Source organism: Mus caroli, chromosome 2, assembly GCF_900094665.2.
Source record: "Mus caroli chromosome 2, CAROLI_EIJ_v1.1, whole genome shotgun sequence".
Classification (NCBI taxonomy): Eukaryota; Metazoa; Chordata; class Mammalia; order Rodentia; family Muridae; genus Mus; species Mus caroli.
In genome coordinates this window covers 63,796,996-63,824,013 of record NC_034571.1, presented here as the reverse complement: position 1 = coordinate 63,824,013, position 27,018 = coordinate 63,796,996, and the positions used below count along the sequence as shown (strand labels likewise).

Sequence of the window (27,018 nt, the reverse complement as noted above, 5' to 3'; positions counted from 1 at the left end):
AGCTGGCGAGTGTCAGCCGACCCTGCGCCCTCGCTACCCCGGTGCTTTTCTGACCGGAAGAGGCTTGTGAAAGCTATTAATTTTTATGGCTGTATATGAGATCACTTTTATGTTCTAGGCCAAACCCTGAGATTCTATACTTGAAATGTGAAGCACAACCCACAAAAGTCGAAATGGTCCTTTCTATGAAAGAGAAGCTCGGGTTATCAGAGGAAGGTAGACCCCATAAATCATGCAGTATGAGTGCATGCTCACTAAAAAGAACTTTTCCTCTTTCATCTTCTTTCCTTTCCTAAATAAACGGGATCCCTGTCATTTAGACCAGCATTGCCATAAAAAAAAAAACTTGCTATTTCTCTAACTACAAAAGTCCCTTATTTCCTGAAAGCAGTTTTAGAGTATCTCCCCCACTTCCCCACCCCTTTCCTGGTTCACCAAGCCAAGTCCCTATGTCACAGCACAACAACTCTGAGGAAGGGAAGGGGACGTCTTAGGATTCCCCTGCAAGTATTTCTTTCAACTTGTGAATTAACCCTAGTAAGAAAAACTTTAAGGGATGTAACCGGCAGAAAGCTAGGGCTAATGGGGAAGGGCCATCTCCCCCAGTAAGAATATGACAAACACGTTTTTAAAATGCCATTCTGGGATGGAGAAGGTGAAAATCTGGTTTGCCTTCCCAATGGTAAGCTCTTGATTGACAGCTTACTTCTTTCTAGAATTGTCTTTCCAGACAGCACACCTGGCTTGTTAAAACTTTTCTCTCCATGTGAATATTTAATAGAAATGTATAGCAAGTTTATTTCAAAGCCCTCTAAACCTACTAATACAACCTTTGATATCTGGATCCTACTTGCAAATCTCAGTACTTTTCCTTCTTTTTAAGGTTGGTGGACATTAACAGCGAAGTCATCAAATTTTCTGGCATCTACGCAGGAGTCGGTGTGGCTGTCCTTATCCTAGGATACTTTCAAGTTAGTAGCACCTCCGTTCTAGTAACAGACAGACATCTGGCTTTGTAGACACCACGATGAAATACTCAGTTCTGCATATGAAGGCTCTGAGAGAGTGGGGAAGGTTCTGACAGCTGAGCAGTCATTGTGCAGATAACAGGGTGTGCAGGCTGGCAAAGTGGGCATGTGCAACCACCAGGGGTGAGAGTGGGAAAGGGAGGGGTAGACATTTCCTGCTAAGTTGCTGCCTGTCTGACCTCCCCCATCTGCCTCGCTCTTCTCAGTGAAGTAGTTAGTGTCTGTAGGCTGGAGCTGAGGATTATGGAGAGAACCAGACTTTGAGGAGAGATCAAGAAAGCAAAATCTATTTTCCTAACATTTTTTTCTCTTTCTTTGCTGAAATCTAACCAAGTGTCCTTCTAGTCCAAATTCTGTAATTTTGAATCTCATTTTTTCTAGTCTTAGGTAATAAAAATTTTATTAACTAAGAGAAATATTCCACATTTTGTTATCTTCCACAGAAAAAAGAAATGATCACTCCATCTCACTTATCCTATGAGTACAGACAGCATTAGTTTTAAAGAGAAACTGACCCTTCTTTTATTCTGGCTTCCATTTTCATGATGCCTTTTTTTTTTTTTTAATTAGTGGAAATCCATCAGCAAATGAGATCCCCTGCTTGGATCATGACTTTTGGCTTAAATTGTCCCCACATAATTTTTCTTTTTTATTGGTTATTTTATTTATTTACATTTTAAATGTTATTCCCCTTCCCAGTTTCCCCTCCACAAACCCTCTATCCCCTCCCCTCCCCCTGCCTCTATAAGGGTGCTCCCCCACCTACCCATCCACTCCTGCCTCAGTGCTCTAGCATTCCCCTATGCTGGGTCATTGAGCCTCCACAGGATCAAGGGGCTCCCCTCCCATTGATGCCTGATAAGGCCATTTTCTGCTACATATCCAGCTGGAGCCATGGGTTCAAGCTCTGTCCAATGTTTGGCCACGTATGTCCGCATCTGAATTGGCGTTAGCCACTAGAAAGTTTCAGAGTCAGAGACCCAAGAGGTTTCCAGGACCCAACAGGGAGAACATTAACCGAAATACACAACAAAGGGGAGATAGAACCTGTAGAGACCATATCCAGTGGATAGGCATGGCCCCCAGTTGAGGGATGGGGCCACTCACCCACCTCAAAAATAATAATCCAGAATTCCTCCTGTCAAAAAGAAATGCAGGGACAAAGAGTGGAGCAGAGACTTAATGAAAGAGACTGCCCCACCTAGGGATCCATCACATCTGGATCCAGTGGCTATTGTTGATGTCAAGAAGCACTTGCTGATAGGAGCCTGGTATAGCTGTCCCCTGAGAGGTACTGCCAGAGCCTGATCAAATCATTTCTTGAACACTGTGCATGGATACCTAGAGGTGTATACACAGAAGGAGAAAGCTGAGAAGGGTTATGCAAAGTGAATGAATGTAGATCATCCATTTTCTAGTGCGGGCGTTGTGAATTTGTTTCAGTTGATGGAGACAGTGAAGCCCAATAGGTCAAATGCAAAGACAGCAGCCTGTCCTCCTGCCAGAATTAGAGTTAAAGCTGGATCCTTGCCATCCCCACAAATGTCATCTTGCCTCCCCATTAGCAGTGGTATCAGAGCTCATACCCTAGTGCCCAAGAGAGGCACTTTGTCAACGCTCTTCTTTTCAGCTAGTCCCAACCGTAACCACGGGAAGTGTGATTTTTCAGAAATAGGAGAAAGTATAGACAAATCTGTTTAACCTGTTTAGTGCTACAGTGCTAAACACACCTTTGTTTGTTTCCAGATAAGGTTGTGGGTAATCACTGGGGCTCGTCAGATAAGGAAAATGAGGAAAATTTACTTTCGGAGAATAATGAGAATGGAAATCGGATGGTTTGACTGCACTTCCGTGGGAGAGCTGAATTCAAGATTCTCTGAGTAAGTAGCAAGTGCTACTAGGTTATAATATATTATTTAGATTGAGAAAAGAACCCCTCATGGTTATGTTAAGTAACAATTTGATAACATTTTCAGTTTCGTTTTGATTTGCTCTGTCTCGTAGATTGGCAAGCATGACTGCCCATGGCTGTGCAGTAGGTGGGAGGTGGAGGCAGGATGATCAGAATTTCGAGGCCAGTGTTGACTAGACAGGGTATTCAAGGCCAGCCTGGGTCACATAACACCTTGGTTTTATAAATAAAAATAAATTAGACTTTCAGAGGCATGGCATTTTCATAGATATTAGCTTAAACTATAGTTCCTAAGAAATAACAGGGGACTAGAATTTGTGTATAGAACATTGGTCCAAATGTTAGGTGTGACTTATTACAGGGGAGGGTGTAGAGATATGATGTTATTTGACATACAGTAAAACTGAGAGACGGATAAGACAACACACATGGGGAAAACACACATAGAAGCCATTCTTTTGCTATGTCTATGGAGGCACAGAAAGAAACCCCCAAATAAATCCTAAAAGTAGCTTGAGAAAGTTAAAAACAAACAAACAAAAACTATGCAAACAATAGACTTAAAGACAGCTTAAAGTAGTTGGACCCTCCTGAACTGAACTTGAAGCCCTGCAAAAGTCTGTAAGTATACTGTGAAGGATATGAGGGAGGCAAGCCTCAGGAACGCTTGGTAACTTGAGACTCTGTTAGGTTTGGGATATACATAGCCTTCCTCGTACAACAATGTACCTGGCAGCCTAACTTCTTTGCTTTCAGGACACACACAAACACACATCCCTCTACCGCTAAACAATATTCCTAACAACTCCAGACTCCCTCCTGTATCGACTACACTTATAGATCTCTGTACAATTGAGACGTTTCTCCTACCTTAACAACCATCATATTTGGACAGTTTCTACCAAAAGTCTGTGTATAAAGAATAGAAGGGCCTGAAGCGCCTTTGAGAATCTGCTCAGTAAATCAAAACTGTGTCCTTGGGCAAACTTTAGGGAAGATCCTCTATCTACCATCTTATGCTTATGAATAACTGGCCATGCATATGATTAAAGTCAGATGCATTATAGAAAGAGACATGTCTAGTGGGAAAGAATAAATAGTGTCAAAAATCTATCAATAAAAATACCATCCAAACTATTTCCCCGTTAGTAGCCAACCCTTCTTTTCTTTAGAGCACACAGAAGTCAGATCTCAGGACATGAGGCATGGGGCCCCTGAATACTATATGACCTGTACAGTCTATAACCTGTGCTATCACTTCAGTTTGAACAAAGCTATCTTGCTTCTTTTGCAATTCCATGTGAACCACTATTTTTAGTTCTTTGAATAAGAGGCCAAGAACTCATGCTTATGCCGTCTGCCAGTGATGTCAGAGTGAAAGTTTGGGTGTCTCGAGCCCAGTAGTTGCTTTCCCTCCACTCTCTGTGACTATCAACAGATGCTTAACCCCACTAGAACACAATGGTTAACCTCTGGGTGATGTCTTGAGTTCCTTCTTGCTATTAAATACCAACCTATTTGCTCCATCCAGACAAGAAGTTAAGGCAATTCTCTCAGGTTTATGCGATTATATTCAATCACTATTCCACAATACTCTCCATCCCTGCTCTGACGCTCCGGAGCACCTTGCTTCTGGCAGGAGGCATAAAATTAGCAAGTGAAGAAGTGAGCCAAAGTAGCAAAAATTGGTGCTCGTTACACTAGGTACTGTTATATATGCTTGCATAGAATTACTGAACTGTAAGGCAGGACCTGCTATTATCATCTTTTTATATTTGAGAAAACCGATACACAGAAACTTGAATAATTTTCCCAAGAAGAGCTTGTATTCAAATTCAGAGTGTGGTCCCAGAGTCTGTGTTCTATGCCACCAGTCTCTCTCTACTGCCTATAAATAGAATATGATAAATATAGACAGACAGACACACACACACACACAGAGGCAGAAAGACAGAGAGATCAGACAGATACAGAGAAAGATATATAGATAGACAGGTAGACAGACAGACAGACAGACAGACACATACAAGTTAATTTCTTTGCTATGGCTATGTAATGAGGTGATATAAGTTTTTCCTGGGAATGATCCAGAGGTTTGGAATCCACATCAGTGTGCAGAGTTGAGATGCACACAGCTGACTGACTATAAGGCGTGAGGAATTCTGGAAGGTGCGAGACAGAGTTCTCACTTCTCACTAAGGAATGACAGTAGAACAGCAGCATATGAGAAAGAGAAAGTGAACTGACAGAATCCAGTCGTATTGATCTACACCTCTCTTATTTCTAGTGATATTAATAAAATCGATGAAGCCATTGCCGACCAGATGGCCTTTTTCCTTCAGCGCCTGTCGACAGCTTTGTCTGGGCTCCTTTTAGGGTTCTACAGGGGTTGGAAATTAACCTTGGTGATTCTCGCTGTCAGCCCTCTCATTGGGATTGGGGCAGCCGTCATAGGTCTGGTAAGAATGCTTTGTTTTGTTTTGTTTTGTTTTGTTTTTTAACTTCGCTTCATGAAAAGATGTACATTTACACCAAAAGGCCAAAACATGATTCGTGGATGCCTTCAACAAGTATAGTCAATGTGATGATCACTGTATTGATTTCTAATGCTTGGTTACTCCTCAGTATTAAATAATGACCCACAGCATGTGCATTAACGATGTTTTAGTAAGGTAAATGTTATTTGGAGGACAGAATTTCTACTGTATGGATTTTGGATTTTCTATTTTGCCAGGGGTTTCACACTCACTATCTCTAATTCTTAAAAAGAAGGAACGTGCTAACATCAATAAGAGTCAATAAATGGAGCTCAGAGAAGCAAAAGGAGCTATCTAGCAGTTCAAGGGAACCTGATGCCTGGTCCCCACCCACTCTCCAGCAGACCCTATGCCCCCTATACTCTAATGTTTAAGATGGCACAAATTCAGTCAGACCAGCATTGAGTACTCCAAAAAGGTTTCTTGCTTTGCAGCTGCATCTCCAGTCCAGTTTCTGGGAAAGATCTGTAGGTCCAGTCAGAGCGTCTTCTCTGTTAATATCTATCCGTTACCTCAGTTACTCAGGCCAGGCCCAAGTGTAGAAATAGGAATTTGGGGATCACTGCAGTGAAATGTCTCCCTTGCTTGCAGAAAGTATTATTATTTTTTTCTTTAGAACATATATTTTTTTAATCTGTCCACCACAGGTCATGGTGTAAGGCTGGCTGAAGGCTTACTATTAATAGAATGCAAAGGAAACATGTGAGCAATACTTAGTTATCATTGAACAGCAGCTAATAATCACCACAGTGATGGTTTCCAGTAAGCTATCCATGCAGCAACCGATCATCACACTTAAACACTTTCCAGGCAATACAGGAAAGGGCTAAGAGTAACAGTAGCAAGGAGCTCCCTCTAACAAGTGTGTATCACTAAAGAGCAACACATGTACCCCTTTAGAGCTCCTGTCACAAAACCACCTGACCTGACCGCTAACAAGTGTGTATCACTGAAGAGCAACATGTGCACCCCTTCAGAACCTCAGTACTGTTGTCTTCAATACAGGGGTAACAGCATAAATCGTGGGATAACTTGGGGGTGATGGCCAGGTTCTACATTAAGTACAGCATCTGGCACAAAAATCTATTGTTAAAGAGATATTATAGTACTTTTTAAAAAATCCACACGACTATGCAAGCTTTAGAACTGGCTTTCCGACAGACTGCTGTCCTGCCTTGCTCCAGAGAACCTCAAATTCCACTGAAGACCCTGAGGGACTCAGAAAAATTTTGTTCAGTGTTTATTTTTCTTTCTATACTCACCCTTAATTTTTCTTCAAATCTGCAATGAAATAATACACATATACTCATGGGTCCCTGAATTAAATTGATACACATATGCTCATGGATCATCACTGTGTTTTCACACCATGGAGGTGGAACAAGTGTCTAAACTTGGATTGAGCCAGACACAGTACAGTTTCTTGTGTCACCAAAGTGCCTAAGAGCCTAGCCTCCTCATTTGGAATGTTCTAGCTCGGCACTTAATTCCCTTTGTATCTGTGTCTATGCTTGGCTATCCCTGTAAAATGATACCAGCAACTTTGTTTCGTGTAAATCAAAGACAGGACGCACACACACACACACACACACACTGCAGTGAGGAGCAATATATGACACAGTAACAGCAGCTGTGGGTTTTGTATGGTTTTGTCACATCTTCCTCTTTAATATGAGAAACATGAATAATTATCAAGTATTACAAAATATTAGTTTCTTAAACTCCCAATGTGTTTTTGTTTTGATTTTCAAGACAGAGTTTTTCTGTGTAGCCCGGCTGTCCTGAAACTCACTCTGTAGATCAGGCTGGCCTCCACCTCACTGAGATCCACCTGCCTCTGCCTCTCAAGTTCTGGGATTAAGGGTGTGTATCACTATCACCTGGCTGAATGTGTCCTATTATTAAGAAATGTGGCTCTCAGTAAAGGTAATGTCACTCATAACTCTTTAGTATTTTTATTACTGTGCAAAAATTTGTATGTTTCAGGAATAAATTAGATAGAGAAGTAATAAAAGCTGCAATGCCATCCATCAAACTTGAACATGAATAGTGGTGTTGGGGAAACCAGCTTTTTAATTTACAGATTTTATGAAATTTAGACTGAACAAATAATAAATATATTGTTGAAGCTATTTTCATTTATTTTGTATTTATAAACTCTGTCTAATATTTTGCTAGTTACAGTTCTGCTAAAGGTCTAGAAAAATTAAACCCTCTTAGAATATACACTCTTATCATCTGAGTACTACATGTGTCTTAGATTTCTGTGCTAAGTGCGTTTCCATGATATTAACTTCCTCCCTTCCTTCTTATTGTTGTTGGCTGGTTGGCTTTGGTTCTGATGGGCTCTCATCTATCTCAGACTGACTATGCTCTCATGTAGCTGGGGCTACCCCAGAATCCTTGTTTCCCTGGCACATGCTGTGATTGCAGGCATATGTCGCCATGTCCAGCTACTTTTGACTAGGACTCAGTCCAAACTCAGTTTTAGAAAGGTGACTTTTGAAAAATTGCTGAACACAGTTGCCTTTTTTTTCTTTTGTAAACATTAAAAAGGTCGTAAACCCCTTATGTTTGAGTCAAAATATTCACCCGATGCCTTCTCCTTCGGAATTCCCTTTGCAATGCTGTGTCTGTGTATCCTGGTCCTTGCTCTCCCTCTCTACTCTAGCCAACCATATGCTTACATAGGCCTCCAGTCCTTTTTTCTGATGTTTGTAAATTCTGCAATGGTTTCTTTCCAATTGTGAAGGGATATATCATAGTTTGACTTAGGGACACCATTAGCACAACAGCTGAAACATTAGTATTCCCAGACGTGAGAGTACTTAACTCTATGGGAACATTTTCATTGAGACAGACTTTAATCTCATTTCAACATACCCCAATCCAAGCACCCATCTTGAACCAGCTTTTTCTCTCTTTTGTTACAATGAAACACCTAGTGTTTTGTTAAACCACACCACCTGTTCATTTTGTTAGATGAATCACTGACTGACAGGCCAACTTCCTTTTTATTTCTTCGGATTTTAGAGTGTGGCCAAGTTCACGGAGCTTGAGTTGAAGGCTTATGCTAAAGCTGGGTCTATTGCCGATGAAGTCCTCTCATCTATTCGAACAGTGGCTGCTTTTGGTGGTGAGAATAAAGAGGTGGAAAGGTTGGTTATTTTTGAATGTCTGTGGCTTTCCTGAATTTCATGAAGCAATACAGTTCCCTGCCCTTTTTTTTTTTTTTTTTTTCATTTTGTACAAAGTGGCAGATCCACTGTCATTTAGAGCAACAGGAGGGGTCGGGGGCATTTGTTTAAGAGGTGGGTTGGCAAATGTTGATGGACAGAGTGTTACAGAAGGCCTAGAGCAGTGTTTTGGGGTTTCGGTTTCCCTTGTGGATCTTGCTGTATAGACCATGGCGGTCTTGATCTCATGGTCTTCTGCCTCAGTCACCGGAGTACTAGACTGAAAGGTATGAGCTCCCATGTGCAATACAGTATGCTTCTGAAGATGAGTTCTAGAGAGCCAAATAGGCAAGAAACTTGTTTCAACACTGATGATATAAAAGCGAACATATTATACCTCATGTCAACCTTCAGCAGCATTTTCTGCCGTTAAAGACAATCTACTGAGCTTAGTAAGCATGTCTACATGGTTAACAGACATCAGACTGCACAGACAGCACAGAAATGCATCAGACATGAAAAGCTCAGCAAAAATAAACAAATGATACTGCATCACGTTACAAAGCTCCCAGGTACAACAGCAGCAGCTCACAGAAAAGACAGCCATCAGAAAGAGAGAAGCTATATGCAAACGACGCATCTGACAAGGGATAGCTATAGAAAATATGGAAGGAACTTTTAAAAGCTCACTAGTAAGATAATGATTAATCCAACTTGAAAAGGAGCAATAGGGTTAAGTAGACAATTTTCAAAGGAAGACACACAAATAGTCAAGTCTTTATTAAAACTGCTTCATCACGGTGACTAGTCACCAGGGAAATGCAGTTCAAAGCCAGCATGCAATACTAACTCACCCTAGTAAGAATGGTTGTTGGCAAAATGGCTAACATATCCAACGAGGATACGGAGGAGCCCTTGCACACTATTGGTAGACATGCAAATGATTAGATCTATTATGTAAAATAGCAAGGAAGTTCCTCAACAAATTAAAATGAGAATAATCATGTGATTCTATAATCCCACTCCTGGGAACATACCCAAAGGAAATGAAACCAGTCTGTGTAATAGGCATGTGCACTTTTGTGTCTGCTGTAGTGCTGTTCATAAGAGCTAAGGAATAGAGGTGACATTAGTGTCTATTAATTGATCAATGATACAATTTGATCACAAAAGGAACAACATTTCATTGTTTGTGACAATGTGCATAGTCGAATGAATAAGGCAGGCTTAGAAAGATCTACACAATTGCACTTACATATGAGGAATCTACAAATGTTGATAACATAGATGTTAAGAGTAGAATGATGGCTACATTCATTCACAGAGCAGCAAGGAGAGATGGGCAGAGAAAGGGTGACCAAAGGATTTGAAGTTATGGTCAGTCAGGAGAAAGTTCTGATGTGCTGAAACACAGTACAACTATAAGTAGCAATGTACTGCGTTATTCAAAAAGCAAAGACGAATTTTTAAAGTTTGTCTTTTGTTTCTTGTTTTTTCACTAGGTAGCCCAGCCTGACTTTGACTTGCTATGTAGCCATGGCTGTCCTTAAACTTGGAATCTTCCCACCTCTGACTCCCTAGGTCTAGAATCACTGGTTTGCTCCCATACCCAGTTGATAAATTATTGAGGCTATCTATCTATCTATCTATCTATCCACCCACCTTCTCTCCTGATTTAAACATTATACAATATGTACATGCATCAAAGCATCACATTTTATTCCATCTATACATATATATAAATATATATATATACATATATGTGATGCTTTGTTTTTATTTATTAGTAAAAAAAAAATAATTTAATTTACAGTTTCAAAGACTAAAGGAGCCTGACTCATGTCTGTCGTCCCAGCACAAAGGGAACTGAGGCATCTATTAAAATTAGTTGTTCATACAGTGTGGCAAAAAAATAAAATAAGAAAGAAAGAAAACGAAAAAGGAAAGGAAAGGAAGGAAGGAAGGAAGGAAGGAAGGAAGGATAACCTGATCCAAATGCAATTCCAAGGTTTAAAAATTTTTAAATTATATTTTATGGGGAAGAAGGGAGGGTTGTGTGCTCAAAACCGGAGTGTGAAGATCAGAGGACAGCTTGCAGGAGTCAGATCTCCTCTTCCGCTATGTGGGACCTGGAGGTCAGACTTGAGTCCTTGGACTTGGTGGCTTTACTCACTGGGTCATCTTGCCAGCTCCATAACATTTCTTTAATCGAACATTTTAAATTGAACATTTAATTGAATTGTGAAGCTATTGTGCTGTTAAATGCCCTTAATAACTTTTATAATTTTTCATTTAAGCAAACAGAATTTAACATCAGTAAATTATGATAAATCATTCTAGAGGCTAATTTTTAATAAAGTAAAAACTTAATTTGCAAAATGATACAGTTGTCAAAAATATGATTTTATATTAGGGCAGTGGTGGTGCACACCTTTAATTCCAGTACTTGGGAGACAGAGGTAGGCAAGCCTCATGAGTTTGAGGCCAGCCTTGTCTATACAAGTTTCAGGACATCCAAGGCTACACAGAGAAACCCTGTTTCGGGAGGAAGGAAGGAAGGAAGGAAGGAAGGAAGGAAGGAAGGAAGGAAGGAAGGAAGAGAGAAAGAGAGAAAGAAAGAAAGAAAGAAAGAAAGAAAGAAAGAAAGAAAGAAAGAAAGAAAGAAAGAAAGAGGGAGGAAGAGAAAGAGAGAAAGAAAAATGTATTTATTTTTGTAATTTAGTTAATATTTTTTGAGCTTTTTGGTTGGTTGGTTGGTTGGTTGGTTGGTTTTGACACACAGTCTCATTATGTGGTCTTCACTGGCCTGGGATTCACCATGCTGACTAGTTTAATCTGTTGGTTTGGAGATAATAGCCTTACTTTCTGATAAAAAAAAAATGATATATTTTCCAAAGAAACCTTTTCAATATAATTTTTAATAGCTCCCAAACAAAGGCATTTGTTAAAAAATTATTTTCTCTTGGAGTCAAAGTTACCCACTGTTTCTCATCCAAGCTGCAACCAACTTCAGAAGCTTTGTTTCAGGGGTTGACGATAATCACTGAACGATATTCTTCATCATGAATGCAGACACAGACACACACAGACAGACACACAGACATACCCACAGACTCTGACTCTCTCTCTCTCTCTCTCTCTCTCTCTCTCTCTCTCACACACACACACACACACACACACACACAGAGAGAGAGAGAGAGANCACACACACACACACACACACACACACAGAGAGAGAGAGAGAGAGAGAGAGAGAGAGAGAGAGAAAGAGAGAGGCACACACTCTCTCTCACACTCACACCAACATTTTAAGCGTTAGGCCTTGAGCTGCTCTGGCTGGTGTTGAGTCAACCCTTTTCTGTTTACAGGTATGAGAAAAATCTTATGTTTGCTCAGCGCTGGGGAATTTGGAAAGGAATGGTGATGGGCTTCTTCACTGGGTACATGTGGTGTCTCATTTTCTTCTGTTATGCACTGGCCTTCTGGTACGGCTCCAGACTTGTCCTGGATGAAGAGGAGTACACACCAGGGACACTGATCCAGGTACTTTGCTCTTGTTTCCTATATATAGTCTTTCTTGCTAGCTTGTCAGAAAAGTCATCAGAGGATTAATACCTTTAATGTCTTAGGCAAGAACGCCTCAGAAGTTTGCTGAAGTCCACCTGCAGGGCCAATGATACTAGGACACTTTAGTGAAGAGAAGTTGAACCTGTGGTCTGATGAGACCAGCAACTTAATAATTTCCAATTAACTAAAGATTTTACAGCTGTACATTAATGATCCTCCAGCTGATCCCAAAAGAAATTATACCATGAAAATGGCAAGTCATTGACCCCTCAGCTAAAGGTGAACAGGTCATAAAAGCAAAGTTAGTAATAGTGCAAGATATGTAACATCTTCAACGGAATAGGTGATACAAGCATATTTCACAATTCATTTGTGGGATGTTATGACACCACTAACATTATAGCTACTTTAATTCGCAGTGTTCTTTGAGTTATTCACTCAAGAATCATTTACCCAGCATTTGCTATGTGCCAGATCCATCCAAAGCACAGTAGACAAACAACAACAACAACAACACTTTTCATTTGCTATGGTGCTAGAAATCGCTTCATAGAAGATTTTTAAATAAAATAAAATGTTACAGCTGAAGATTCTTGATGGGAAGGCACCAGCTTTAACAATGAAAAGTACCAGGAGTTCATTACATGAGAGTTTTATCATTCAAAACTCCACTGTTTATTACAAACCCAGCTCTAGGGGAACCAGGAGAGCTTGTGCATTGTCGATGGGAATGATCAACTAATACATGTCACTCTGAGCAAGATAAGGAAGCAACAAGATTATTTTAAGTCATCTTTGTCTTTGATGGATGGACATCTGGCATAGCTTTGAACGTTGTTTAAAAATACTGAACGTGATAACACATGTTCAGGTGTTCTGTAGATTTTGAATGATAGTATGGGAAGTGTTAATGGGATCACAACCTACCAATTGTCTCTGCAACTTAGATTTAATTTTTCACACCAGAAAAGTTAAAGTATTGTAGGTCTGAGATCTGACTATGAAGTTTTTTCTCCTTATCGATCTAATTGCTTCTAAAAGCTTTAGACATTCATTGGCGCTGGTGAGATAGCTCTTTCTGCCAAGAACACTGGCTTGAGTTTGATTCCCAAGACTCAAAAGAGAGGAGGTAACTGATTCAGGCAGGTCCTTCTTTCACCTTCACCCCTGCATTGCAGCACGCAAGCAGCCCCTAATAAACAAACAAAAAATGTAATGAAAATAATTTAAAAGCTGTATACATTTACCCATCAAGGGTATCAGTAGCTGAAGTTAGCTTTGGCTGTTCACTTTGTAGAAATGCTTTCACTGAGCAAATTCTGTGCCTATAAGAAGAAAGAGGGATTTATGAATAAAAGTTCAAAGGAGAAGTGAATTGGTAAATTGAAAATTAAATGATACACAATTCCAACAGAGAGCTCTGAGTAAAAGTCCCTGTGTGTCATAGCTTCAGTTGTCAACTTTACATACCTGAAAAAGGACCCTCGATTGAGAAATTACCTTCATCAGATTGGCCTGTGGGCATGTGTGTAGGGCATGGTTTTGATCCAAAGTTGTGATTGCTAATTGACATCAGAAGGCATAGCCCACTATGTTATTCCTAGACAGATGGTCCTGGGCTGTAGAAGAAAGCAAGCTAAGTAAGCCTGGGAAACAAGCCAATGGAGAACAAGCAATTCCTCTGTGGTATCTGCTTCAGATCGTGAGATTCCTGTCTCAGCTTTCCTCAGTAATAGACTGTGGCTTAGAAGCTGAGTAAACTCTTTCCTTTTCAAGTTGTTTTTGGCCATGGCGTTTGTCACAACAAGAAATCAAACTATAACACCTTAGTCATGAAGTGGCAGCATGACTAAGGCAACTTATAGAAGACAGAGTTTATTGGAGGATTTCAATTTCAGAGACTGAGTCCATGACTATCATGGTAGGGAGCATTACAAAAGTCAGGCACTAAAGCATAAAGAAATTGCATCTTGTTCTTCAAGCATCAGGGAAGGAGAGAGAGAGAGAGTGCGCGCGAGCACATTAACTGGAGAAATGGCATGGGTTTTGAAACCTCAAAGCCCACTCCTAGTGACACACCTCCTCCAACAAGACCACACCTCCTAATCCTTCCTAAACAGTTCCACCAACTGTTGGAAGCATTTAAATATATGAGCCTATCAAGTTAATTCTCATTCAAACACTATAGCAACTAGATTCTAGTTTTATGGTTCTCCTTTTTGAAATTTCCTGGGGATTCAACTATGAGACCATCTATCATGTGTGTCCAGCCTGCCACCCACATTTAGCCAAAGAAAGCTATGAACTTGAGCCAACACAATTTCAGAACTTACTTAAAATATTGAGATTTTGATGGGTACTTCTTGGTTCTGTAACTTGATTGTATGGACTTTGAAGTTGGCAACATTGGTTGAACATACCTACTAGATCTTTCCTGAGGAGTTTGTCATTTAGTGGGTTTTAAAGTAGTTGTAGACATAGCATACCATGTGTCTCTAATGTTTTAATAACCAATTATAACCCTCTTATTCTCAACTTCTTGCTATAATACTCTGCTTACCCCTTACCTGGATAAGTGCTGCTTCTTTCTTAAGGCTCTCTTTAATGATAATCTCTCCCCGACCCCTCTCCTGTGTGTGTGTGTGTGTGTGTGTGTGTGTGTGTGTGTGTATGTATGTATGTGTGTGTGTTTTCTTGGTTATATTTCTACACAGCAATTATGTAAGTTGAATATTCTTGAGTTTCTTGAGTTGAGTTCAATGTTTTAAGCCACTAGACTAATTAACAATCAAATTAATCTAGCACATTTTGTGGTGCACAAAATTATTATGACTGCATTGGGTGTAATGAGAAGCAGCTCACATAGATTACTGTAATTAGTATCACTTGTGTACAGATAAAAAGTTGCTTTCTGGTCTATTAGGGAAAGATGAAGAGGAACTGAATGAGGGGGAAATCTTGGGGTTTTATTTACATTTTAGGTTTCAATAATAAAGAATAGTGGCAGTAATAGAAAACAATATTCTCTCGGTGCATATAAGGCATCAGGCACTGAGCGAGGTGTTTAATGTAATTACCATAAATAATATGCATTACTTAATTCTGTGATTGGTGCTGTAATTCTACTACTACAAAAATGAAAAGCAGCTGTGAGGTTAATTAATATGTGCTAAGAGGCATCAAGTATGACTTGAGCTCAGGTCTCAGTGACTTAGGACTGTCCCATTAGCCGACCTTCCTGCCTCCAGGTCTATGTGGTAAGAGATACAGATCCTAACTCCCTGGAAGGGTGGCCCATGTGTTCTTCTTACCTTCCTGTGCACGGGGATAAAGCTGTGGGATTTCTGGTGAGACCATCTTGCCTGGGATATGTCCCATTGATTCCAGTCATATTGAGCATGAGTCTGTCTTCTCTCACTCCTGGCTTCTCTAAGAACCTCCATAGAGAAAATTGCTTGAAGCAATAGCTTTATATAAAGCCAGGCTAAGCCAAGGTTTGACCCCTGTTTTCAATTGAAGACTCCAATGACTCAGTAAAAGAGTCACTGGTGCAAATATATTCCTTATCCATTTTTTTTCATAAATACACTTTTACTGAGACATAGCCATGATCATTTATTTACACATTGCTACACTTGCTTATGTGCCATGTGGTCTGTGTACACATGGATTCAGAACCCATATGGCCTGAACTGTTTATTAGTGGGCTTTTATAGAATGTGTTTGCTGAGCTCAGATCTAGGACCCAGAAAGGCTTGCTTTGCTGAGGTCACTGGAGAGGATGGTCTTTAAAACGCTTAGTCAGGAACTGTTCTCCTCTGCCTGTTTGCATTGCTCACTCCGTTCTTCCACTCTGTAGAAGGTAAATGAGGTATTTTAAAGTTTAACTATGGAGAAATTCTTTACAAAGCAAAAACTTCTATATATTTCTGAAAAGCCCTTAAACTACTTTATTTTAATAATATTTCTGAGAAATCTTGAGAATTTGTAAGGACACTCCAAATGGTAAATGTCATTATCTATAAACTGCAAAATGTATGCAAACTATGGGTTGTTTTTTTGTTTTCTGTTTTTGTTTTTTTTTCCAGATTTTCCTCTGTGTCATAATAGCAGCTATGAATATTGGAAATGCCTCTTCTTGTTTGGAAATCTTCTCCACTGGGTGTTCAGCAGCTTCTAGTATTTTCCAAACAATAGACAGGGTACGTAAAATCAAAAGAAATAGTTAATGGGGTATGTGCTTGGATAGGTCCCAATAGCTGGGACACTTTATGTCCTTGCTGTCATACTGGGAGATGCCCATTAAAAAAAAGAAAAAGAAACAGTTTCGGTGAGACAGGGTCTCACCATGTGGTCCTGGCTAGTCTGGTACTCCCTATATAGACCTGGCCCTGAGATCCACCTGCCTCTGGCTTTTGTGTGTGTGTGTGTGTGTGTGTGTGTGTGNGAGAGAGAGAGAGAGAGAGAGAGAGAGAGAGAGAGAGAGAGAGAGAGTGCCAGAATTAAAGGCATGCACTACCACACACGGCAAGAAATAAACATTTAAGGGTAACATCAGAAAGCACTAAATCCACTAAAAGATAAAATAGGATAAGGTGTTATGACAGGCTAGAATGGGAGACTTGAGAAATAAGAACCAAAAAGAAAAAAAAAGGAATTCCTGGTTGAGAAACATTTAGGTTGGGAAAGAGCTTGGTGCACTCAAGGAGTTAAGAAAGTCCAGTGGGAATGAACAAAGTCATCCAGGGCAAAGACTGGAGGGATGGGAAAAGCCTTGTGATCATGCCTGCAAGCAGAGATGCTCTTCTAGCAGGAAGTCTCTTTACATTTATAAAGGACCTTGGTATCCCTGGGTGGATAGTGTTGGTTAATTTATGAACAGACATTGAAAATCCTGTAAGGTAACCACAGACCAAGAACAGAAGGGAGAAGATAGGACTCTGCTCCTTCTTCTCTTTGATAAAATGCTGTGAACCAAGAGCCATGTGTCACCTGAACTATGAGTGGCTTTTGTTGTTCTCGTTGTTGTTGTGTTTTTGTTTTTGATTTTGATTTTGTTTTTTGTTTGGCTACAATGAGATTGTTATCTACCTGAAGAAACTCTTTTGTGTTGTGAGTTCCGTGACCTGGAATATGTTGATATTTTCCCTTTGAAAGAAATGTGTTTTACTTTTGTTTTTTATTGTGTGTGTGTGTATGGTCTATTTGTCTGTCTGTGCATGTGAATGCTGGTCAGAAATGTTAGACTCCATGAGCCTCCCACTGTGGGAGCTGGGAACCGAATTTGAGTCCTCTGAAGAGCAAGTAATGACTGAGCCGTCTCTCCAGCCCTTTGATCTTTTCTTTTTAAAATTTATTTATTTATTTTATATATATATGACTGCACCATCACTGTCTTCAGACACACACCAGAAGTAGGCATCAGATCCCATTACAGATGGTTGTGAGCCACCATGTGGTTGCTAGGAATTAAACTCAGGACCTCTAGAAGAGCAGTCAGTGCTCTTAACCACTGAGGCATCTCTTTGAGCCCCTTTGTCCTTTTCTAATGTTACCTTCTTCTTAGGACTGTCCCAGTCTCAAATCAAATGATGCCTGCAGAGCTTCCATGTAAACAGCTGAGAATTAAGGCATTTCTATTTTATTTTATTATCTTTATTAAACACTTGAGAAGAAGAAAATAGATTCCAGTATATCCTCTGATGGGGCTATGGTCATGAATTCCTATTACTAGTGTGAACGATGGACAAAGTTGAACCTGGAGTGTCCTAAGAGGAAGAGGTGGCCCTCTTCCTCATCTGGTTAGCCAGAATGGTTGTTTTAGATCTGTCTCATTAGTAACAGCAGAGCCAGGTCAGGGTACAGTTGGAAGTTGGTGATATGGATCATTTTGTGGTCACTTAATTGTATTCATCATCTGCATTGCCTGCCAAATGTAGTGCTACTAGCCCCAGCCTACCTGGTCAGCTATATTATCCTGGGCAGGAAACTCTCTGAGAGGTTCCCCCCTGTCTAACTAGAACATAGCAATCATGTAAATGTAAAGGGTACATTAAAACACTTTGTGCTTTGCCTCCTATCATCTCAATAATATAATACATTACAATAAATATTAACCATATTAATATTGTATATTATGTGTCAATAAACAATGGTTTTATAATGTTATAGAATATCAGCAACCTATAAGCTTATGGTAATAATTAACAAATAATAGTAATCAAATAAATAAAACTGTCTGCTATTATATAAAAGTCACATTCAATAATAATATAAAGTAATATAATAATAACTCAGCAACATCAACAGTAAGTAGTAGCTGACATCACTCTTGTAAATATGAAATACTGAAGCGATTTATCCTTAGGCATCTCTGCAATATTTTGCCTAGAAAGGTTATGCTTTAAATTTTTTATTAGATTTATTCATTTTACTTTTTTGTGTATTTTGCTTGCGTGTATGTATGTGCGCTACATGCATCCTTGGTGTGGAAGTCAAAAGAGAAAGAGGCTATCAGAAGCCTTGGCAACAAAGTTACGGATGATTGTAAATCAACTACCATGGGGAAGCTGGGAATTGAACTGGGGTCCTCTGCAGGAGCAGCAAGTGCTCTTAACTACTGAGATATCTCTCCAGCCCCAGTTTTTCTTTGTGGGTTAACTAATATCAAGATGGATACAACATGCATGTGTCATGCTCTGTCACAAGTACAATATCTTTATATTGCATTCCAGCAACCCGTCATGGACTGCATGTCAGGAGATGGTTACAAGCTAGATAGAATCAAGGGCGAAATTGAGTTCCACAATGTGACCTTCCATTATCCTTCTCGACCAGAGGTGAAGGTGAGTGTGTGCCTTTGGCCTGATGTTTTGGACTCTTGAGTAACTCGTCTACAGAGCCACACACTCTTTTCTAAGTGCTGACTCAGTTTTCTGGAACAGAGGACAGGAATGTGTTTCTCTGAAAGTGTCCTTTGGTATTGTGCCAGCTTAGGGACACAGTGCATTTCTTAGTGATGATTATAATGTGCAAATCTCCCTGGGTGGAATGCGGTCTGGCACGAGGCTTGGGCTGAGTCATATGGTCCTCTGTTGAAATGAGTGGCAGGTCCTGCCATTCTGTGTATGTGGTAAGGCAATCAAAACAAGCAAGTAGCACAGCTTCCAATCACCACCTCCTTGGAAACCACAGGTGGGGCAGAATGAGGGAAGGAGTCTGACCAGTAGAGATAGCAGCTATGAGCAGCTTTGCATTAGTCCTTAGAGGTAAGCAACCTGGTGCTGTTGCTCTCTTGCATCTTGGACTCAGTGATCATCCAGGGCTCACAGTGAGGGAAATATACTGTTTTGTAGCACCTATGGGGCAGTATCATTAAAGGTAACTCCATTCTAAAGGAATCTCCAATCAGCTATCTTGAATGAACTGGCTTTGAAATACTGCTTGTATTATTCATCCAGAACTTAGCATCCCTGGTTTCCTTTTATTAGTAATATTTCCATTATACTCACAATACTAAATCCTAACTTTACCTGCTAACATTTATTTATTTATTTATTTATTTATTTATTTATTGGTTTGGTTTGGTTTGGTTTTTTGAGACAGGGTTTTTCTGTGTAGCCCTGGCTGTCCTGGAACTCACTCTGTAGACCAGGCTGGCCTCAAACTCAGAAATCTGCCTGCCTCTGCCTCCCAAGTGCTAGGATTAAAGGCCTGCGCCGCCACGACCGGCTAACCTGTTAACATTTAGACCATGCCCTTCACAGAGTTTTAGACCCAGAAACACAGCACACACATTACTAGGCAAACATCCAAATAATAAACTCACAAACACATCATCTTCAAATTGGTTTATTTCTGACCCTTTGTCCATGAATTATCATTACACTTGTGACTTATAGGAGCTTCTTTGGTTTTTTGTTTTGTTTTGTTGTTTTGTTTTTTGTTTCTCTGTGTAGTCCTGGCTGTCTTGGAACTCACTTTTTTTTTTTTGATTTTTAATATTTTTATTACATATTTTCCTCAATTACATTTCCAATGCTATCCCAAAAATCCCCCATAGCGCCCCCCACTTCCCTACCCACCCATTCCCATTCTTTTGGCCCTGGCATTCCCCTATATTGGGGCATATAAAGTTTGCAAGTCCAATGGGCCTCTCTTTCCAGTGATGGCCGACTAGGCCATCTTTCGATACATATGCAGCTAGAGACAAGAGCTCCGGGGTTCTGGTTAGTACATCATGTTGTTCCAACAATAGGGTTGCAGATCCCTTTAGCTCCTTGGGTACTTTCTCTAGCTTCTCCATTGGGAGCCCTGTGATACATCCAATAGCTGACTGTGAACATCCACTCCTGTGGAACTCACTTTGTAGACCAGGCTGGCCTTGAACTCACAAATCCGCCTGCCTCTGCCTCCTAAGTGCTGGGATTAAAGGCGTGCGCCACCACTGCCTGGCTATGGAGCTTCTTATTTAACTAATTGAGATCGACATCCTAGTATGTCAGATGTATTTTAAATTAGATTTTGAGGTATAAATTTAAAGGTGACCCTTGCTTATTTACGAGTGTTATTACATTATCATTTTTATTGTTTGGCACAGCTATTAAACAACATGCTAATGGTAAAGCCTCTTTCCAGTTAGTCTTCTTTTGTTGTTGATGGATATATATATGGACAATGCTACAGGACATAAGTAAATATGCATACGCATTTGCACCTATGTGGGAGGCATAGATACAGGACACCAGTCCTCATGAAGCACCCTATGTATGGCCTCATTGCTTGGTTAGGTGCACAGTGACATTATGAACTTTCTAAAGAATGTTCTTCCCTCGTCAGATTTTAAATAACCTCAGCATGGTCATTAAGCCAGGGGAAACGACGGCTCTCGTGGGATCCAGTGGGTCAGGGAAGAGCACAGCACTACAGCTCATTCAGAGATTCTATGACCCCTGCGAAGGCATGGTGCGTATCTTCCAGAAACTTCTAACATGGAGGGGTAAGGGAAAACCAGTGGTGGTGGTGTCAATTTGATTTTTTTTTTAAAGTAATAACATTTAACATTTTCCTTCTTCCTTCCTTCCTTCCTTCCTTCCTTCCTTCCTTCCTTCCTTTTTTTCTTTTGTTCACGTTTGTAATTTCAACTGCTTTGAGCAGCAAAGTGTTATTTGATGATCCAGATTTCAAAGCAAGATATACCATAAAGTACACATACAAGATAGAGGCTACTGTTTACTTTTATTGTATCCTTTGATACAATTTTGGACACAAGCCAAAAGGCAATAGATATATTCAGAGTCTGGTGAACAACTGGTTACTCTCCTGAGAAATTAAAAATGTACCCATTCTGATGCTAGCAGTGAGAACTCAAGTAACTTTCATACTACCCGTGTTTCTACAATGAATTTCTGTGCAGGGAAACTCAGTTCAATTGCACACTGACATCCTCATACAACAGGCACAGTTCCATGGAAATTGTTTCTATTATGGTATTCTTAGACTCTGGTTATTCTCCCCAGCCACCAAGTGTTACCTAACTTTACGATTCTGAATCTTGAAGGACACTAAGCTGTGTGATGCTCTTCTGTTCTCTAGGTGACTCTGGATGGCCATGACATTCGTTCTCTTAACATCCGGTGGCTGAGAGATCAAATTGGGATCGTGGAACAGGAGCCAGTTCTGTTCTCCACCACTATCGCAGAAAACATCCGCTTTGGTAGAGAAGATGCAACAATGGAAGACATAGTCCAAGCTGCCAAGGATGCTAATGCATACAACTTCATTATGGCCCTGCCACAGGTACCCTACCTACAGTCCAGGGGAGTGCAGAACTCATCAAAGGAAGAATTAGTCCTTCTCATTTGAATCTTCAGTCCTTAAATTCTTAATGGCATGCTCTAGATTTATGCCTGGAAATGCCCTATGCTTTTCCTTTCATGTAAAAATACACTGTCTATACGGTTAGCATCTATGAAAGTGGAACTCTATCTTTTAAAAATATCCCTTTTGCTGTAGAGGTCTCTGATAAATATATATATATCTGCAGGCAGCAGGAAGATAGACAGCCACTGGGGTCTGGCTTGAGCTTCTCAAAGCCTGCCCTCCCACTAACACACTTCCTCCAATAAAGCCACGCCCACTCCAAGGACACACACATTTCCTTTCAAATAATGCTACTCCCTACGAGTTTATGGAGGCCATTTTCATTCAAATGTCACATCTTCTAAATCACTGTTTTGAATAGCATTGCCATTATGAGGATGCTATAGCCTAGTAGCTAATGAGAATAATGCTTTAGACATTGTTGCCTCAACATCAAGTCAACATCTCCACCTTCTAGCTTTATGAGCTTCAGGCAGGCTAGTTTAACCCTTTGGGTTCAGAATGTCCTTGTTCAACCACTAAGGCAAATAATGGTTACTTGCCTCCTGGGGTTCTATGAGGACTACATGAGATATATAGGTACATATCCATACATATTCTATATGTAGAATTTAAGCACCATGCTTTTTTATCAGTGATGAGGAGCTTAGCCCTTCTTGGCTGATACTGAGAAAGTCAAGAATCTGACTTCTAACACTCCATTGTTAAACTTCAGTGTGGACTTAGTTCTGTGGCTTATCCTCAGTCAGGACTTGCTGTGACAGCAGGAGTATAACAGCAGCTTCATTTTTTGTTCACAACATAAAGACAGATTTAGCATTGTGTTTGCTTTGTGTTCAGCAGGAGAAAAGAGACAAGACTGTGTGACATGTGACTTGGTCCTCTAGGATGGATTTTTTAAGACCGATCAATTTTCATTTTGGCTAACCATTTTTATTTCAGCATGAACTAAAAAAAAAAAAAAAAGGAACATTCACACAGTTCAATGTATTAATTATCTCACATACAAATATTGATTGGTTAGTTCTTTCAGTAAAGGATGTTTCTTTCAGTAAAAGTTGGACCCATAAAAATTCACACTGGAGAAGAAAGTTAGAAGGGATACTGAATCGCTGTCTGATGCCATCAAATGTGTCTTCCTCACAATTTCTAGCAATTTGACACCCTAGTTGGAGAAGGAGGAGGCCAGATGAGTGGTGGGCAGAAGCAAAGGGTAGCCATCGCCCGCGCCCTCATACGGAAACCCAAGATCCTGCTTCTGGACATGGCTACCTCAGCATTGGACAATGAGAGTGAGGCCAAAGTACAGAGAGCACTGAATAAGGTGTGTGAAGAGTCAATTCATTTTTACAGCCTCTTCGAGAAGGGAGTAATACTAATAGGTCAATATATTCAGCCTGAAAATGTATAAAACATTGGTCAATTACCATCTATTTAGTGTTGAATAGGACATAGTTGTGATTTACTCACCAAAGATGCAACATAAAATTAAAATTCATATGAAGTGCAACATAATTTATCCTCATTTTATTAATCTATTGATTAATTATGACAATAAGGTCAATCTGTGATATGATTTATGGCTACAAGACACTGTTGGCTATTTCTGATATATGCACAGCCTGTGTAAGGATATTTCTAGGGTCCAAAGCTGACTTCCTGTGGACTCAGGGATAGTATGAAGGTTAGCATTGGCTCTGTCGTGCAGTCTTGTTTAAAGATACATCTTGTCTTCTTACAGATCCAACATGGACACACAATCATCTCAGTTGCCCATCGCCTATCAACAGTCAGATCTGCAGATGTGATCATTGGCTTTGAGCGTGGAACAGCTGTGGAAAGAGGCACCCATGAAGAACTGTTAGAAAGAAAGGGTGTCTACTTCATGCTTGTGACCCTGCAAAGCCAAGAAGATAATACTCACAAAGAAACAGGCATAAAGGGCAAGTACCTCTTTCTCTTTGGCCTGTATATTATACTAAATAATTAACATTTATGCTGCTGGTTCAATTTATGTTTGTGAATATGCATTATTCTTATTAGTCTTACAAAGCCCAGGAAACATTATGCAGTTGATAAGGAAAAAAAATAAAACAAAGAAGGCTAAGTTACCTGATCAAGTCATAGAGCTAACTAAATCCAAGGTCTTTTGCTTTCAATTCTACCATTTTTTAAGTAGGACAGGCTGCCTAGATGAGTCAGGCATATGAAGGATTCTCATTATTATTGCATGAATTAAACAATGACTAAATGTTTTGCACTTATTTTCAAATGGAGATGGCTTCTTTTTTTTCATCTGAACTTTCAGACTTAGTGTTTATACTGAGCTAATTAATCAACCACTTTTGACTTTCTCCACCATCTCCCATGGGAACCTCATGAACAGCATTAAGCATAACTATTGTATATGTTTAATACATGAAATCTAAGAAGTTTTGAAAATTTGCTGGTTTTCCATTAATTTTATTTATTTATTTTATTGATTTACATTCTAGCTGTTGCTCCCCCTTCCTGGTCCCCTGTTCCACAGTTCCTCATCCCATTCTTCCTCCCTCTTACCTCTGAGAGGGTGCTTCCTCTTCACCAGGCCTGTCCCTTCCCTAGGGCCTCAGTTCTCTTGGGAATTAAGCACATCTTCTCCCACTGAGACCAGATCAGGCAGTCCTCTTCTATATATGTGCTGGGTGCCTCAGACTAGCCCTTGTATGCTGCCTGGTTGGTGGCTTAGTCTCTGGGAACTCCCTGGAGACCAGGTTAGTTGAGATTGCTGGTCTTCCTATGCAGTCACCCTCCCCTTCAGCTTCTTCAATCCTTCCCCTAATTCAATGATATAGAAGTCCCAGACTTCAGTCCAATGGTTAGGTGTAGGCATCTTCATCTGTCTCAGTCCAGCTGCTGGTAGGGCCTCTCAGAGGGCAGATGTGCCAGGCTCTCATTTGTAAGCACATTATAGCATCAGTAATAGTGTCAGGTCTTGGTGACACCCCCACCCCATGAGATGGAGCCCAGGTTGGGCTGGTCATTGGACTGCCTTTCCTTTAGTCTCTTCTCCATTTTTGTCCTTGCAGTTCTTTTAGACAGGAACAATTCTAGGTCAGAAATTTTGACTGTGGGTTAGTAACGCTGTCTTTCCACTTGAGGCCCTGTCTATCTACTGAAGGAGGACTCTTCGAGTTCCCTCTCCCCATTGTTGGGCATTTTAGCTAAGGTCATTCTCATTGAGTCCTGAGGTCTCTCACCTCCCAGGTCTCTGATACTTTCTAGAGGGTCCCTCCACCCCTCTTCCTCTGAGGCTGTGTATTTCTATTCATTCTCCTGGACCTCTGGGCTTCTTTCCTAACCCAGACCCAAAAGGACATACATGGTATGTACTCACTGATAAGCGGGTATTAGCCAAGAAGTATAGAAAACCTGGGATACAATCCACAGACCATAAGAAGTGTAACAAGCTGTCCAAGTGATGATGCTTCAATCACACTTAGAAGGGGGAAGAAGGAGGGAGGGACCTGGGTGAGAGAGGGGAGGGGAAAACGGGAACAGGATCAGGTATGAGAGATATGAGGCTGGGGAAACAGAAGAGAAGCCCCCATTTCACACAAATCGACCTTACTGAGTATTTTGGGTTTTTGTTGTTGTTGTTGTTAGAATATGTTGGACAAATTTCAAGTTTTATTATTTTATTTTATTTTATTTTACTATATTGTATTTTATTGCAATAAGTTAACAAGATGTCTGGGTATCCAATGCAGTAATTACCTTCTAGGCAAACAGAAAATTATTCTATGTACATAAGGCCATGCTTATTGTGTGTTGTAAGGAATGGCTCATGTGTTAAATAGGAAAAGATACAACCGAAGGGGACACACCTGAGAGGAGCTTTACCAGAGGCAGCTATCAGGACAGTTTAAGGTAAGCACAAGCTCTGTGAGTTTGAAGTTTGTTGATATTTTTAGGAGCCTTCTGCACGTGTGGTGCTTTGGCACTATCCCAGGTCCAAGAAGGAAACCCTATGGCAGACTCCAGGTCCTGGGATCTAAGTTTGTCAATTTGTTTAACTTAGTCTTCTCAATCTGTTGAGAGAGGGCCATGCTGGAAGACTCTTCTAATATTGAGCTGAGAATAGAGATTTTATTTGGTTTCATTTTAATTGTATGTGTATGGGTGTTTTGCCTGTATATATTTCGGTGCACCATGTGTATGCCTGGTGACTACAGAGGCCAGAAGTGGGAATTGGATTCCCTGAGAATGGATTACAGATAGTCGTGAACCACCATGTGGATGCTGGGAATTGAACCCTGGAGAGCAGCCAGGGCTCTTACTCACTAAGCCATTTCTCCAGCTATGTTTCTCTATGTTAACTTGGTACTGTGGTGCATATCCGTATCCTTGGAAGACTGAGGTAGTAAAGAGTACACAATCAAGGCTAGCTTAGACTAAAATGTGACCCTGTCTCAGGAGAAAAAAAATACATAAACAACTACAAACAAGCAAACTGCCAGGCACCTACTCTTTCCCCGCCAAACTTACCCAGTTTGAAACACTCCTATATGAAGGCCATCTTCATCAGCTTAGCTCTGTTCTTTATCCTTACTGAGAGGCAATTTAATTACAAACACTTCTGCTCCCTGAGTGATGCCTTTGGATTCAAATCATTTCTTAACTGGATGGAATAAAATGGATGTTTAGGCTTTTAAAGAAGATGTCCTCTAATGAGACATTTGTTTTCCTGGGCTTACATCTATAAATATTCACTTTCAAAACATATTTTGGAATGTGCTGTTAGAGAGAGACTGTAAATCATCATTAGAGGGACACTCCTCCATTGTTGGTGGGATTGCAAGCTGGTACAACCACTCTGGAAATCAGTCTGGTGGTTCCTCAGAAAATTGGACATAGTACTACCGGAGGATCCTGCA

At 40.3% G+C, this 27,018-nt stretch overlaps 1 protein-coding gene across 1 annotated transcript in view; it reads left to right on the top strand.

Annotated features, from left to right (window-relative positions):
* The window catches only part of Abcb11 (ATP binding cassette subfamily B member 11), a 97,988-nt gene that overhangs the window by 26,727 nt on the left and 44,243 nt on the right, over positions 1 to 27,018 (top strand). Inside the window, exons 6-17 of the mRNA XM_021182286.2 lie at positions 884 to 971; positions 2,775 to 2,908; positions 5,228 to 5,399; positions 8,511 to 8,635; positions 12,022 to 12,196; positions 16,309 to 16,422; positions 18,955 to 19,065; positions 21,059 to 21,184; positions 21,815 to 22,018; positions 23,256 to 23,426; positions 23,844 to 24,045; positions 25,942 to 26,011. Of these exons, the coding sequence (XP_021037945.1) occupies positions 884 to 971; positions 2,775 to 2,908; positions 5,228 to 5,399; positions 8,511 to 8,635; positions 12,022 to 12,196; positions 16,309 to 16,422; positions 18,955 to 19,065; positions 21,059 to 21,184; positions 21,815 to 22,018; positions 23,256 to 23,426; positions 23,844 to 24,045; positions 25,942 to 26,011 (1,692 nt within the window). The remainder of the gene's footprint in view (positions 1 to 883; positions 972 to 2,774; positions 2,909 to 5,227; positions 5,400 to 8,510; positions 8,636 to 12,021; positions 12,197 to 16,308; positions 16,423 to 18,954; positions 19,066 to 21,058; positions 21,185 to 21,814; positions 22,019 to 23,255; positions 23,427 to 23,843; positions 24,046 to 25,941; positions 26,012 to 27,018) is intronic.